Source organism: Sesamum indicum, linkage group LG11, assembly GCF_026168435.1.
Source record: "Sesamum indicum cultivar Baizhima isolate 11 linkage group LG11, ASM2616843v1, whole genome shotgun sequence".
In the NCBI taxonomy this organism is placed as follows: domain Eukaryota; kingdom Viridiplantae; phylum Streptophyta; class Magnoliopsida; order Lamiales; family Pedaliaceae; genus Sesamum; species Sesamum indicum.
In genome coordinates this window covers 15,148,429-15,161,962 of record NC_142667.1, presented here as the reverse complement: position 1 = coordinate 15,161,962, position 13,534 = coordinate 15,148,429, and the positions used below count along the sequence as shown (strand labels likewise).

Genomic DNA, 13,534 nt, shown 5'->3' with positions numbered 1-13,534 from the left:
TAAAATGAGTTTGTTGTTGAAAAAAATATTAAAATCAATAAAATATTTGTAATATTTCAAATAATAAAAAGATATATATAATTATATTCAACATCAGAAAAAATAACTGTAATTTATCTTAAATTAAAACTCTGTCAAATTGTCCTTGTCCTTTGGGGCCCATTTACTATAAAGGTAGGATATTGTTAAATATATAACTAAATGATGGATATAATTAAAATAGAACTAAAAATCCATCATTTACTTACTTGCTAGTATTGTGAAGAGTACTGTAATATCTTTATGTTAATACACCACTTGGACAAAATGTTCGATAAAATATACAATCTTTAAATGCGATAAGTTATCGACATTCATCTAACTATTAGAACGGGCTGCACAATTTTGTGTTGGGACTGTTTGTTTAATGGTAAATGGTGGATGAAGTGGACTTGGAATTGCGCATCCTATAAATGGGGCCTAAGTATGAAAATTTTATCTGAAAATACTCTTTGAAAAAATTGGAAATAATAATTAATTAGAATGAAAATATAAATAAGTGTTCAATTAATAAGAAAGTATTTAAATATCAAATTTATTTTCGTCACCAAATTTAAATTAAGTTACTAATTAATTCATAAATTAATTTTGGACTAATTTAAAATAAGAACGGATAAAGTATATGTCAATTAATTTAAATCAGGGGCGAAGACTGAAAAAATTAGATACTTTTTATCGAAGAATATAAGATTTGTTAAAACTCTCTTAATTAATTGACATACATAATTACGTATTCAGGTATTAGCCATATACCTAAGCATCTTCATGCAAGATAATCTAAAATAGTTTAGATAATGATGATGGGGTATGGAGTCAGAAAGACGAAGTAAAATGGACTGAAAGCAGCAAATAGAATACAAGTAGCGTAGCATTTTTGCTTTCAAAAGTCTCTCCAACAATATCCACTCTTCCTCCATTTTGAGGAATTTCTTGACATACATATGTACAGAAGGTTGAGATAAATTATAGAGCAACATAAACAAGTCATTTTTCCTTCATATTATCATCCACCGCGGATGCCTTGCAGATCGGACATAAATTCTTCATCGACAACCATTTCCGAATGCAGCCCACGTGAAAATCATGCCCACAGACTTTCAATGTCCCAACATCATCCATGTTTTTGTATTCCTCCTGTTATAGACAAACACAATTACGCCGTTTAGGACTCTTCTAGTGAGCAATGAGAAAACTCCCTATTATAAAGGGGAAACAAACCAATGACTAACTGACTATAGCAGTTTCCCTACATAAACATATATGTCGGTGAAGAAATCCAATTGAGAAATAATAAAATTTAACAGTCTATGCAGTAGGTCTGGCTAAAATAAATGCGCAATGCTGTCTTGGATGAAAGCTCCTTTATATATGTTGCATAACAGTCTGATATTCTCACCAAACAAATAACACAAGTTCCTTCATCTTGAGACAGGTCCGATGAACAATATATTGACTCAGTCAGGCATTTCGAAATTAAACCATCAGATAAGCCGGTGCTGACACTTCCAATCCTCTCGCCCAATGCAAGTAGCTCCTGCTCAATGCCAATTGATTATGTTTAAGGCAAAAGAACATTCAACACCAGTATATTAAAAAAATAAAACATAAACAACAAATGAAGAGACAGAAAGCAGATTTAAAAAGCAACCTCATAGCTCATATTGTCTATGTCGAGTCTCATGTCCCTATGCTGATCAAACAGAGCCCGGGATCCATAAAATGCAGAGTGTTCCACAACCATGAGTCCCTGAAATACAAGAGGCATATAAGTGGGTGAAAAATAACGAACAATTTTTAGTAAATTTCCAGCAAATCTGCACAGCTGCTTAATCATAGAGCTGTTCCTTGCAAAATAACAATGCTGCTCAATCGAGGTAACATTGCTCGAAGAAGACAAGGGGAAAAACTATTTGCACGAGACAAAACAGTCAAAAATGGCCTATAGTTAATAATCTTCAAATCTAAAAATAAAATGCACTCACACAAGGAACTGATGCACTTATTGCAGGCACTATATATTAGAGAAAGCATTTCTGATCTTGCTTTCCAAGACAATTCACTAATTAACTCAAGGTAGTTATCAGAATCCATAACATTAAACTACCAGCTCACTCAGAGATGTATGTGTTTTCATCCTTCAATTGGAAGAATTACACACCCAGATGAGGACATCCAGCAACATTAAAAGAAGACATAGACCCTTGTTAAACCTAAGCTTTGCAGATTTCTTTTTAACTTCTCCAGCGGAACAAATTTCCCAGCAAAAATCTCCACTAATGATTCATCCATCTCCTTGTATTTAGTCTGCCATTTACTCAGTTTCTCTGGGAAGGGGAATATGCATGAGATAACAGTAACCAAATGCATTTCAAATAACTAAAACAAGTTCTTCTTATTCAGCTACAAGGAGAAAGAAAGCCAGAATTGCACACATTCAATCAAGAGCAAAGACGATTTAACTCCAAGAATTGAATTCGAAGCATTGCCACAGCACACTACTGGATATGGCACTAAAATCACTAAGCTTTTTATGGAAGGCATGAAAAAGGGAACAGCTAACAATAACAATAACAGATGGAACCTAAGGCACTGGGTCCACAGGAAAAGGCTTCCACAAAATAAGAGCATTTTCTCAAGTTAGCATTTCATCCCTATTTTTTCAGAGCATAAACCCCCCTGAAAATAACAGCAAGAATACTCAAAGACATAAACCTCTGGTGTCAATCGATCACGGAAACTTGCATCCTCAGCAAATGATCTATGTCTTTCAGTAGACACAAAAGTTCTCCCATGCCTGTCAACATGGCGCAACCTTAAGTTGGAGGCAGCCCGTGGATGCCTTGAGGGATAACTTTCTGCAACCATTTGCTGCCCACCATCTGAGGCAGCTATATGTCCAGGGCGAAAGTTGCTCGAAGAAGCCCTGAAAGTAGGGGCAGATCTTTGACTATATCCACTTCGGACTCCTCTGATAGGCTGGTTCAAGTGATTGTTAGCATTTGGAGGAACATGATTCCTAGAGGTAACATCATTGTTGTAACCCCCATTCTCCAGAGAACTATTTGGATGGCTGTTTAGCGTATTCAGCGAATTTTGGTCGTGACCAAAGAAACTGGAATCTGCAATTGTAAAATGAAATTATCTTAGTAAAGCATGTTATATTACCCAATGAAAATAATTCTATGAAACTAACCCGAGCCAAAAGTCACCCCAGGTGGTGCTGGTGGCGTAAGATTACGGTTCCATTCCCTTGTTGGTGCATTTGAACACTGACCCCAGAAATCCACTGAATTAGGTTGATCAAAGGGTCGACTAGAGAATGAATGATGCACAGAATTGCTTGACAAATGATTCCTTGGCAGATTGTTTTCCAGATCAACTGCAGCTCTACTTCTAACATTTCTCATTGTAACTTCACCACCTATAGAGAGGCTATTAACTCCATAATTTGGAGGATGCTCCCAGTGCATATGATAAGATTCAGTATTCTGCTTCTCCTGCCACGGGTCTGCAGGCAAATGAATATCAGATGAACTTCCAACATCATAATATCTGCTTGTAGACCCCCTGTCACATATTGGAGGGATACCAGGGCTTTTCCGTTTGTACGGCCCTCTGCCACTACCTATTGCCTGATCATAGAAACCACCATCTACCCCTGGGATCATCTGCCCAGCAATATTGGATGAAGATGGATGATGCATATAATTGTTTTGAAGCATATGTAGATTTCCAGCAGCAGATTGATGCAGAAATGGATCATGAGATGGACCGGGAGGCATTGGTTGATAATGTGACAATTCACCATTAAGAATGGAAGGAGAGTGTCCACTTAACCTAGGAGCAGGGGTCCACTGAGTAGGAAAGTGTCCACCTTGGCTAGTAATGTTATCCACAGGATGAATAATCGAACTGCTTTCAGAAGCACCCCTTGCTACAGAAATAAAATTCAGAAGAAGAGCATAAGAAAATATTGCACAAGATAAAAAAAGGCTGACGAAGACTATTACCAAACATGATTCACTTGTTACTTTTACAGAGACCAAGTGTCTGGTGTCAGTAACATATGCTCTATGATTCAAAGACAATGTAAAGGTATTCAACCCAGAAAAATATTTGAGACCAGAGACAAGCCTTCTTAAATATCATTACAATCAGTTATGACCGAGTTTGCCTTTTCTTTCCTCCTTGTGGCTTTGAAGAGTGCAACACAAAAACAATAAAGGCCATCCAACAGCACAAAAATGGTCCACCAATCGAAAGAAAACCCGACTCACTTTTATAATCCTCAAAAAAATTAACATAACGAGAATTGATACTTTCTGGCACTTTGTCGACAACAATGGCACCAAAACTTATATGTACTAAATTCAGTCAAAGAAAAGAGGAAAACAACATCGATGCAAGAGGCCAGATTTCCATAAGATTATGATGTCTAAGAAACTACCGTTAAAGTGGCAGAAGAGTCTTACAATTATAAGAAAGCCATCAAAATGGAAGTATGTGATGGAAAATTTACCAATGGGCATGTAAGGTTGCTCTGCATGATTCCATCCCTGGTCACTGTCAGTCTCAAAAACCTGAGGTGCATTAAACATATGTCTGTGCCCCATAGTTGCCTGACGATATCAGAAACTAATTCTCCAGCAGACCGGGACCTGCAAAGCAACACATATTAACTTAGGGAGCAGCACCTATCACCAATAAGTTTCAAAGAATTGAAGAAAAAGAATCCAGCAATGCTTTGAATGTGAACATATTCATGAAAAAGCATCCGGCGATGCTTTGAATGTCAACACAGTCATTTGATGGAGGTCCAATAATAACAGTCGTGCCAGAGTTGCGGATTGTTTGACCCAATTCTGCAACCTTGGCAGATGTACTTGTTTCCCTTCCCTTTCTAAATAATCTCTCTTCTTCACACTCTATCTATGTGCATACATTTACTATATATATTACAAAATATAAGTTCCTTAATCCATTAATGATGATTTTCTTGTGCTTCCATAAATTTATTCATACTTATGAATCATGATAAATTTAAAAGAATATATAAATTTAGATATTAAAGAAGATAAGTTAATCAAAAACAAAAAAGAAACATACATTAGAAAGAGAAACAGCACATGATTTAAGTGAGCATAGGACAGACAAGAGAGAAAGAAGTCACAACAGGGAGCAAAACTACCATCTGGACGCTTATCAACTGTGTAATTACTTGTGTGCCATACCAAAACTACTTGAGAGACAATTTTAGTCACCCTCAAATTGTAAATTAGAACAAGATGAATTTGCACTCTCTATATGTAGGCATATTTTTAACATATATAAGAATCAACTCCTATGTTTATTAATCCATTTGATAGTGGACTTCTTATGACTGTATATTTCTTTTTAAAATGTTTTAATCATCATGAATTGGAAAGAAAGAAAAGAAAAAAGAAAATAGGTCATTAGAAAAGATAGTTTGATTACAATATAGAAAGATGAATAAATGGCATGTTCATAACAAACATAGAAGAAAGAGAAAAGAAAGGTGTCATAGGAAAAAGCAGGGAGCAAAAGAGGGTGAAACTACCACAATCATACATGCCAATTTTTTATAGGCCATGTAGAAAACTTTTGCAGTTCCAAACTTGAGGCATCTCATATTTGATATCTTCCCAATTGTGCATAATTACAGAGATACAGGCCAAGCGCATTCTCACCATATATGGAGAAGAAGTATACATAAACATGCTACAAAGCAAATTTATCACAATTACCCATGCTAATAACCTTCTGCTAGAGAGTATAGCTATTAAAAATGGGAACCAAAGCTGGTAGGCATAAATTACAATCTTCGTCATCTTCAAAGAACATGAAGATTTAAATAGCCTTGGAGGTATGACACTCCAAGGGAAATGAAACTCTAGCAAAAAAACGATGCAAAAATAAATATAGTAGGGAAAAATCTTGCAAACCATCATTCAAGTCTGGTAAACCAATCCACTGATTGTACAGGGAATTTCTCAATAGAACTCCATGATCTATGGTAATCCAGAAAATCAAAATGATTGGCCACATTCCTCTTTTTATTATTCCAACCATCATGATATAATTTGGAGAAAATGGAAAATATAAAGAAAAAAAAATGAGAATGTATTTCCTTATAAAAATCTAACTGCATAATACCAGTCAATAAATAGTCAACATAACCATTCTATACTTTTTACTAGGAAACAAGTTCCATCATCTCTATCTGAAAAGGGATGTAAAATTCAGTTTATAACTGCCCTCTCAGTTATACAATAATGGCAAGAAGAAACATCAGGTAAACTATATGAAAACACGATAGACAAACGACATGCAGAATTAGTATATCTCCCATCCTCCTCCCTTGTTAATGGGATTAAAAAATTACATGATTTTCTAAGTAAGAGAAACTCTTCTCCTCCCTTGTGTACATTTGTACTTATATGCTGCAGCACCTTGTGTTCCCAATCTAAAACCAGTAGAGGAAAAACTTCCACCAATAGCATTTAAACCCATGATGTTTTTAATTGATAATAGGCAACCTAAATTATAAATTTCATGGAACAACACGAAGCATCATAATTCAGTTACTTGCAAGGAGTTTGGCATTCCCAGATTATAGTACTTTATATCCTATCATACATAACAAACATTAGAGAACAAATTATATGCAAAACAACTGAAGAATGTGATAGGTGAAGATCCAGCTTGCAAATGTTTCTAAAAGTTTTTAAATTCCCTCGAGTATAGAAGATCATAAGGATCTATAACCTCGAGTAAACCAAAGCAATATACATAGCTTAAAGGGACCCCCATGATGGCATCTATTCCACAAAGTAGAGAAATTCCAAAACTTTTAACCGTAGTGATCTAGATATTCCACAAAGATCTGCCAAAGCTTTATCAACAAAACAATGATAACTTACAAAAATTGGAAATGCAACATTGGGGCAATCATGCACCCAGGAAAACCAAAATGATTTTTCAAGCTAATACAGTCACCATGCATCATCTTATCAACAAAAGAAGCTCGTCCATAAACAAAAGAAGATTAGTGATCAGGTAACTGCCTAACAGTTATACAGAATGTTCTCAGTAGATCTCAACTACAAAACTTCTCTTCTTCTATTAGGCCACAGTAACACATGAGAGCAATAAGTGGCAATCATGCAGGTGTACTATGTTGATAGCTCTCCATCTAGGAATTCAGATGACGATGTTGATGTGCTACAAAAATAAGCCCTCGATTTGGCGACAGCTGTATGTATTAAATCTTGTAGTTCCACTTATGCACCGCTGAGAAATCCCACTACCCGTCTCATCCTTATAGCTCTCTTACTCAAGCTCATTTGTACTTACAATTTGAGTGAGATCACAATGAGTAACCTCGATATCGATTAAGCATCACTATCTCAAAAAGAGTCGACTGAAAAGGGTAATCAACCAGTGAAACTGAATGAAGAAAGGGACTGCTGCACAGATAGGAGTTCATTCAAGAGCTAATGTTAATTAGTTTCGTCTCAGAGACATGTAAAAGATGACAAGTGAACCCTGCTCCTCCATTCCACGAACCAGTAAGAGATATTGAATCACCAAATCCGGAATTGCAACCGAACTTTGTGTTTCAATTATCCATTACCACTAAAGAATGAGATGGTTAGGATGATTTCTATAAGCCATAAAAAGAGCACTTGGAACATTAGCATCGCAGTGGCACGTGTCTGACATCATGCACCATCAAGGAAACACAAACTATGCCAGTAGTCTCAAACCAAAAAAGCCCAACATACCAAACTATGGCTGGTTCCATTCATCAAGGACTATTGTCAATCTTAGATTTAATTCAGAGTGATGTGCAATGAACCGTCACTTTGTTGGAGACGAATGATGGATTGTTACATGTAATTTCCACAAGGCAAAGAATTAAGTTGGCTGCAATACTTTTCCCTATAGTGCTTGTTTCTTGTCCAACCCAAAGGCTGAGCATAACATACTGCAACTGCAGCAGGTCAATCTAATAATTCTTGAGGGAACACCAGAAACCAAAACCAAACCTGTTCGTCAATGATGCAGATAGAGCAAAATAGTGCCTGCAATACCATTTAGGATTCAGATTCTTCATATATTAGAGAGGGGAAGCAGCTATCCACTAAATATGTGCCCTGCTTTTGTGTAGGCGACTAGTGCTTATTCTAAAAACTTTCGAAAGGTTAATTGTCACTAAGCTAAAAAAGATGTAAACTACGGTCCTAATATTATCAATACCGTACCTGAGGTAAGACATGATTTTAGATGTGTAAGACTGAAATTGATAGAACAAGAGGAATCTATCTAGAATGAGCAAGAGAGAGAGAGAGAGGAGAGAGAGTTGAGAGCTAAGCATCAAGATGTCTCACCTGTGAATTACTCTCAGTCCATGTGCTTTGCTAAGTCATGTTCATTGTAGGGAAAGAAAATGAACAAAAATGATTATAGTGTCATTGTCTCCAAATGCTAGCTCAAGTAACTGGGAAAAGCCCTAAGTTTGAACTATAGGCTTGATATACAGATTCCTACAAATCAAAGGTCAAATCATCCGTAAATATATGCCACCAAGGACCCCTGCCTGCATATTAGAAAACATCTTAACCTAGTTCGTCTTCAATGTAATCCAAAACAATACTAACACAAAGCTGTTTGTACTAAGCGCAGTTTCAAAGATCATCAACAAAGCTATACATGAATCATGATGAAATGTCAGCCAAATATGGGCGGGCAGGAAAAGAATGAAAACTAACCTGTTTGATCATGATTGCCATGAAAACCGAATTTAGATTTGTGAGATAATAGAACGGATACCAAATAGTTATATTTTAAATATGAATAACTAGTTGTAGTGGCAGCAATAACAGTAATTGTCGTAGTAATAACTTGTGCACAAGAAGGAATTTTTTTTTTTCATGAAACAGAACTTCTCCAATTGCAACTGCCAACTAGTATCATTTGAGAACAATAAAAAGGATAGATTATTATGGAGATTTTTTAAGAAACCATATAACACCAAAAGATATAGGATTCATCAAATTTGCACTTAGCCAGAATTAGGCTTAGCATTTATTCAGACAGCCTGAAGGTAGAGGATTCATCAGATAATGATATCTTTTTGAGCCAACAACCTCAACTGTAAGGTATAGACTTCCAGCACCTGAATCAGTAGCGATTCTAATGGTCCTGTAAGAAACTTTTCTCGGCATTGAACAGTAAAGTTCATTGAGAATCAATAACACCTGTAATTATTAACTGCAGTAATTTTAACCTCAAACTATTCTAACAAATTTCATTATAAACCATCTAGGCAGTGCTAGCTGTCATTAAATTCTTCAACTAAAAAAAGGGAAGACAAAACACATTCAGCTAGGTTAAGAACCACTTCATATTTAACCCATAAGTCATCTCGTGTCTTGAAAATTCAGTATCAACTTACGATATTTCAAGTTCGCACAAGCCGTTTCTGCAACAAATTGTCACAGTAGAAGTGCCACTGCCGCTCTTGAAGACCACCCTTTCTCTAAACCTGGAAAATGTCAGTATTCAATCATATCAAAGGGAAAGCTTACTAGACCTTGACAGACCTCTGGGATATCTAATATAGAAGGATGCAGTTCTCTGAAGGATGATGCAAGAAAAAAAATTCAAATTCTTATCACAGCAAATAATGGAAACATCAAATGCTATATTAATCAATTGTAACACTGGGCCTGTTTTCACAGAACCAACTAAGTTGATTAACCAGGATCATATCCTAAATCAAGCATTAACACATAAAAGGTACCAAGAAAATAACAATTATACCTTTATATGAATCACTCGCCACAATCAATTGTTAAGGAATTTACTACAGGTCATATTGTGCATACCAATAAGGAGTCTTCATACTTTTAGTATCTACTATGCCATGGCATTACATCTAACTCACTTTTTACTTTGCAAAATCTTCCTTTCTTTTCTCTTTTTTTTTTAATAATCATTTCAGAAAATTAATTATGCTGGTATCATTACCAGGTTTAGTCATTTTTCATAATCAAGTAGATCAAGTAGTCAAGTAATGGATACCCAGTCACCTAGTCAAAATCAGAAGATGCCTCAGCCATGGTAAATAAAAGATTGTCTTGCTCAAACCGGAGTTGGAGCATGAAAGCCTTAGTAGCTCCATGGGAAGCATAATGCTTTGGGCCTTTGACAATCATACACACACGAAATGCACCTTAATAATTTTTCAATTTACCGAGAATTTTCAAGTCTGAACCATTCCATATAACAAGATTTTGTGCTTTGTATTTTGGTTGCTAGAAATGTGACTCAGCAACTGCTTGCACCCCACAAGAAAGAATGAAAATACAAGAAAAAGGCTCCTCTGAGCCTACCAATCGAGACACTTTATTTACTGAAAAGGCCATGAAAAAAGCAAACGATCTAAGCAAGATTTACAATAACTCAAACCACGATGTATAGACCACCAAATCCAAATCATACTGCTTAACAATTTCAATAAAATCGGAAAAGAAAAAGAGAGTCAGAAAACTAGTATCTCGCAGCAGATAGACCAACTAACAATTCATGTATAACACGGCCAAACAATTAACGAAATAATCAAGCATCATCATCGCGTGCACAATCAAAACAATAAAAGGAAAAAGCGAACAGAAATAAACACTAATACCTAAAATCAAAAGCCAGAGACACGCGCGGAAACAACATGAGAAGAAAACGTTTCTAACTAGCGAAATCTGCAACCTCGCCGATTCTAGACCACGATCACATGAAAAACACACTGATGATCGGAAACAAATAAACTAACACAAAACTAGTCAATCGGAGAGCCTATAATGCAAACTCAATCAACCAGTAATCAAACAACAGACACATGTAAAAACAAAGCAATTTCGCCGAAAAACATAACTCATATCAAATCAGACCTCAAAAAAAACAAGGAAAAAACACGAACCTCTGATAATCGGTGATCGGATAAGCCAGCCGAATGATCAACGCCGACTGGTTTGTGTGTATAGACCCACAGAGAATAGAAACAAAAAATATAGAGAGAGAAAAAGGAGATAGTAAATTATGAGAGAAAGCGGTGGTGAAATATATTAAAGCGGTTGATTCATGAATGGGTTGCGTATTCCTCCTCAACATCTGTTAAATAAACAAAAATTGTGAAAGAGGGATAGGTATAAAAGCAACTTAGTAAATTAAATCATTATTATTATTTTATTTTTGAAGGGGAAAAAGAAAGAAAGCAACAAGAAGTGGAGTTTGGAATTTTGGGTAGACGATGACCACAAAGGAAGAAAAGGAATTGCAGAAGCAACAAACTCAGATAAACAATAATAATAAATAAGATTAATTTCATGTGATGCAATTGAAAATAGATAATAATTTATGCCACCAAATATATAGTCTTTTTTTTTTAATCTCAAATTTTAAGTTTTTTAACATATTATTATTACCACATTCAGTACATAATGCATCAATATTTTTAAATCGGTCAATAAACTCAAAGTAAATAAAGAAATAACATACTTCTATTAAAAATAAACTAATATCTACCACTTTAACTCGTACATTTTGATTGTGAGACCTCAATCCCACTACCCAACAATGAACCACTGGTGCAAGATTTGAAATATGGTTTTGGATTATTGAATATAGTTTTTTATTTTTGTATTATCGTATAGGCCAAACAACATAAAAAAATCAATTTTATCGCTAATTTAACATTGATATGTAATATTTTTATCCAATAGCTATTGGAAGCAAGTTTTATTACGATTACATCGTTTTGACTTTACGTATATTGCGTTCACTGACTTATAAGTATAAAAATATTATAATTGAATGTTGAATGAGTGGTAAAATGATAATCTATGTATATTTTTTACTCAGCTTTATTGTCCAAACTACAGTAAAACCTCTATAAATTTAATACTCTATAAATTAATAAACTCTCTAAAATAATAAAATCTTCCGGTCCCGACTTGGGCCTTTGTAAAAAATCATCAAATTCGATAAGATAATAAGATAATAATTTTTCAGAAATTTCCTTTATAAATATTAGGTCCCATTAAAACTCTAAATTAATAATTCATAAATATTACAATTATAAATATTATGGTAATTTACTAAAATATGAAGTTTGTAATGCTTTATGCATTTGATCATTCATGGATGATTTTGCGATGTCTTTTAGAAGAAAAGACATGGTTAGGTGTCATGAATTATTTTATTTTCATATTAAGATTTATATAGTATATATGTTTCATTCATCATCCATGAATATATTTAATTGGATATAATAGTTATTTAAGTGCAACGAATTAATGTAAACATGTATATTTAAGTAATTCCAATGAATTGATACATGCGTCTATGAATATAATAGTTAATTGTATACAACATGAATATATTTAATTAGTTACAAAGAATTGATTAATGCATGAATATAATCAATGAAACATAAATGAATTCATTTATTTTTAATACATATGTACTAAATTTGTTAAATTTAAAAAGTCTCTCTTTTAATTAATAAAATATTAATTTATCAATAAATTAATATCTCTCTAAATTAATAAAAATTCATGGTCCCAAAATTATTAATTTATAGAGGTTTTACTGTATAAGGGAAGAGGGATCAAGTATGATAAATGAATTCTGAGAGGTTTCTAAGTATAATTAACCCTTTACCTAAAATAAATGAGCGGAGCCTACGGTTGATGTAATATAACTCAAAATGGATTAAATTTAAATAAAAAAATAATTATATTTACACCCCCTCGTCTATTGCTCTTCTACACAAAATATCACTTTTTCAAAAATTATATAAATCACTCCTGACAATCCCTATTGATCAGATCAAATTTTAATTTACTTTTTTAATGACAAAAATGCCTTCAGAGTGTATATGTAATTACCAAAAGGTGGAGGAGTATCAAAGCAATGTATAGGGGATGAATAATACGACTATTTTATTTGAATCTCTATATAAAAATAGACCTCTTAATAATTAAAATGTTAAATTAGTATATTAATAAAGATTAGTTACTAGGTTATAATTTAAATAAAAAAATTATCACATTTTTATAAATTATTTAAAATTATTAAAGTTAAATGTAATTATCCCCTATAATGGGATGATTATAGACTCAATTGAAATACAAAATAGGCGGAACAAGCAGGCTGCTGCCTCAATTAATTCCCTATGCACTCGTGTCTTTTACTGCAGCATTGATTCTTGAAGCTTTTGTTTATTTTTTAATTTTTACTATAAAACACAATATATAATTTAGTTATTAAATATAAAATCAGACATATAGAAAAATTTAAAAAACTACATACTTATCTTATGCTTTTATTATTTTTTCCATTTTTTAAAAATAAAAAAACACTTTAAAAACTGAAAAAATTACAACAGCCTCTCGTAAAGTTTGCCAAAATTACA

At 33.8% G+C, this 13,534-nt stretch overlaps 1 protein-coding gene across 7 annotated transcripts; it reads right to left on the bottom strand.

Annotated features, from left to right (window-relative positions):
* Nucleotides 1-889: 889 nt before the first annotated feature.
* Nucleotides 890-11,332, bottom strand: LOC105174324 (RING/U-box superfamily protein). Of its 7 annotated transcripts, none has more exons than XM_088875483.1 (10): nt 11,039-11,332; nt 9,518-9,607; nt 8,451-8,659; nt 7,845-8,144; nt 4,559-4,697; nt 3,233-3,973; nt 2,752-3,158; nt 1,688-1,786; nt 1,436-1,573; nt 890-1,173 (listed from the first exon to the last, which is right to left on the bottom strand). In XM_088875483.1, exons 5-10 carry the CDS (start codon nt 4,650-4,652, stop codon nt 1,024-1,026), a joined length of 1,629 nt encoding a protein of 542 aa, XP_088731609.1. In that variant the 5' UTR covers nt 4,653-4,697; nt 7,845-8,144; nt 8,451-8,659; nt 9,518-9,607; nt 11,039-11,332; the 3' UTR covers nt 890-1,023. The 7 variants fall into 7 exon arrangements, with proteins under 7 accessions (XP_088731609.1, XP_011094684.1, XP_011094685.1 ...); XM_011096382.3 differs by having other exon boundaries at nt 8,451-8,606; XM_011096383.3 differs by having other exon boundaries at nt 7,954-8,144; nt 8,451-8,606.
* Nucleotides 11,333-13,534: the final 2,202 nt, after the last annotated feature.

Coding starts and splice junctions, on each gene's coding strand:
- LOC105174324 (XM_088875483.1), bottom strand. CDS start 4,652: ATGGGGCACAGACATATGTTTAATGCACCTCAGGTTTTTGAGACTGAC. Junction 1,574..1,687: donor TAGACAATATGAGCTATGAG/GTTGCTTTTTAA, acceptor GGCATTGAGCAG/GAGCTACTTGCATTGGGCGA. Junction 1,174..1,435: donor GAACTTGTGTTATTTGTTTG/GTGAGAATATCA, acceptor TGTCTATAACAG/GAGGAATACAAAAACATGGA.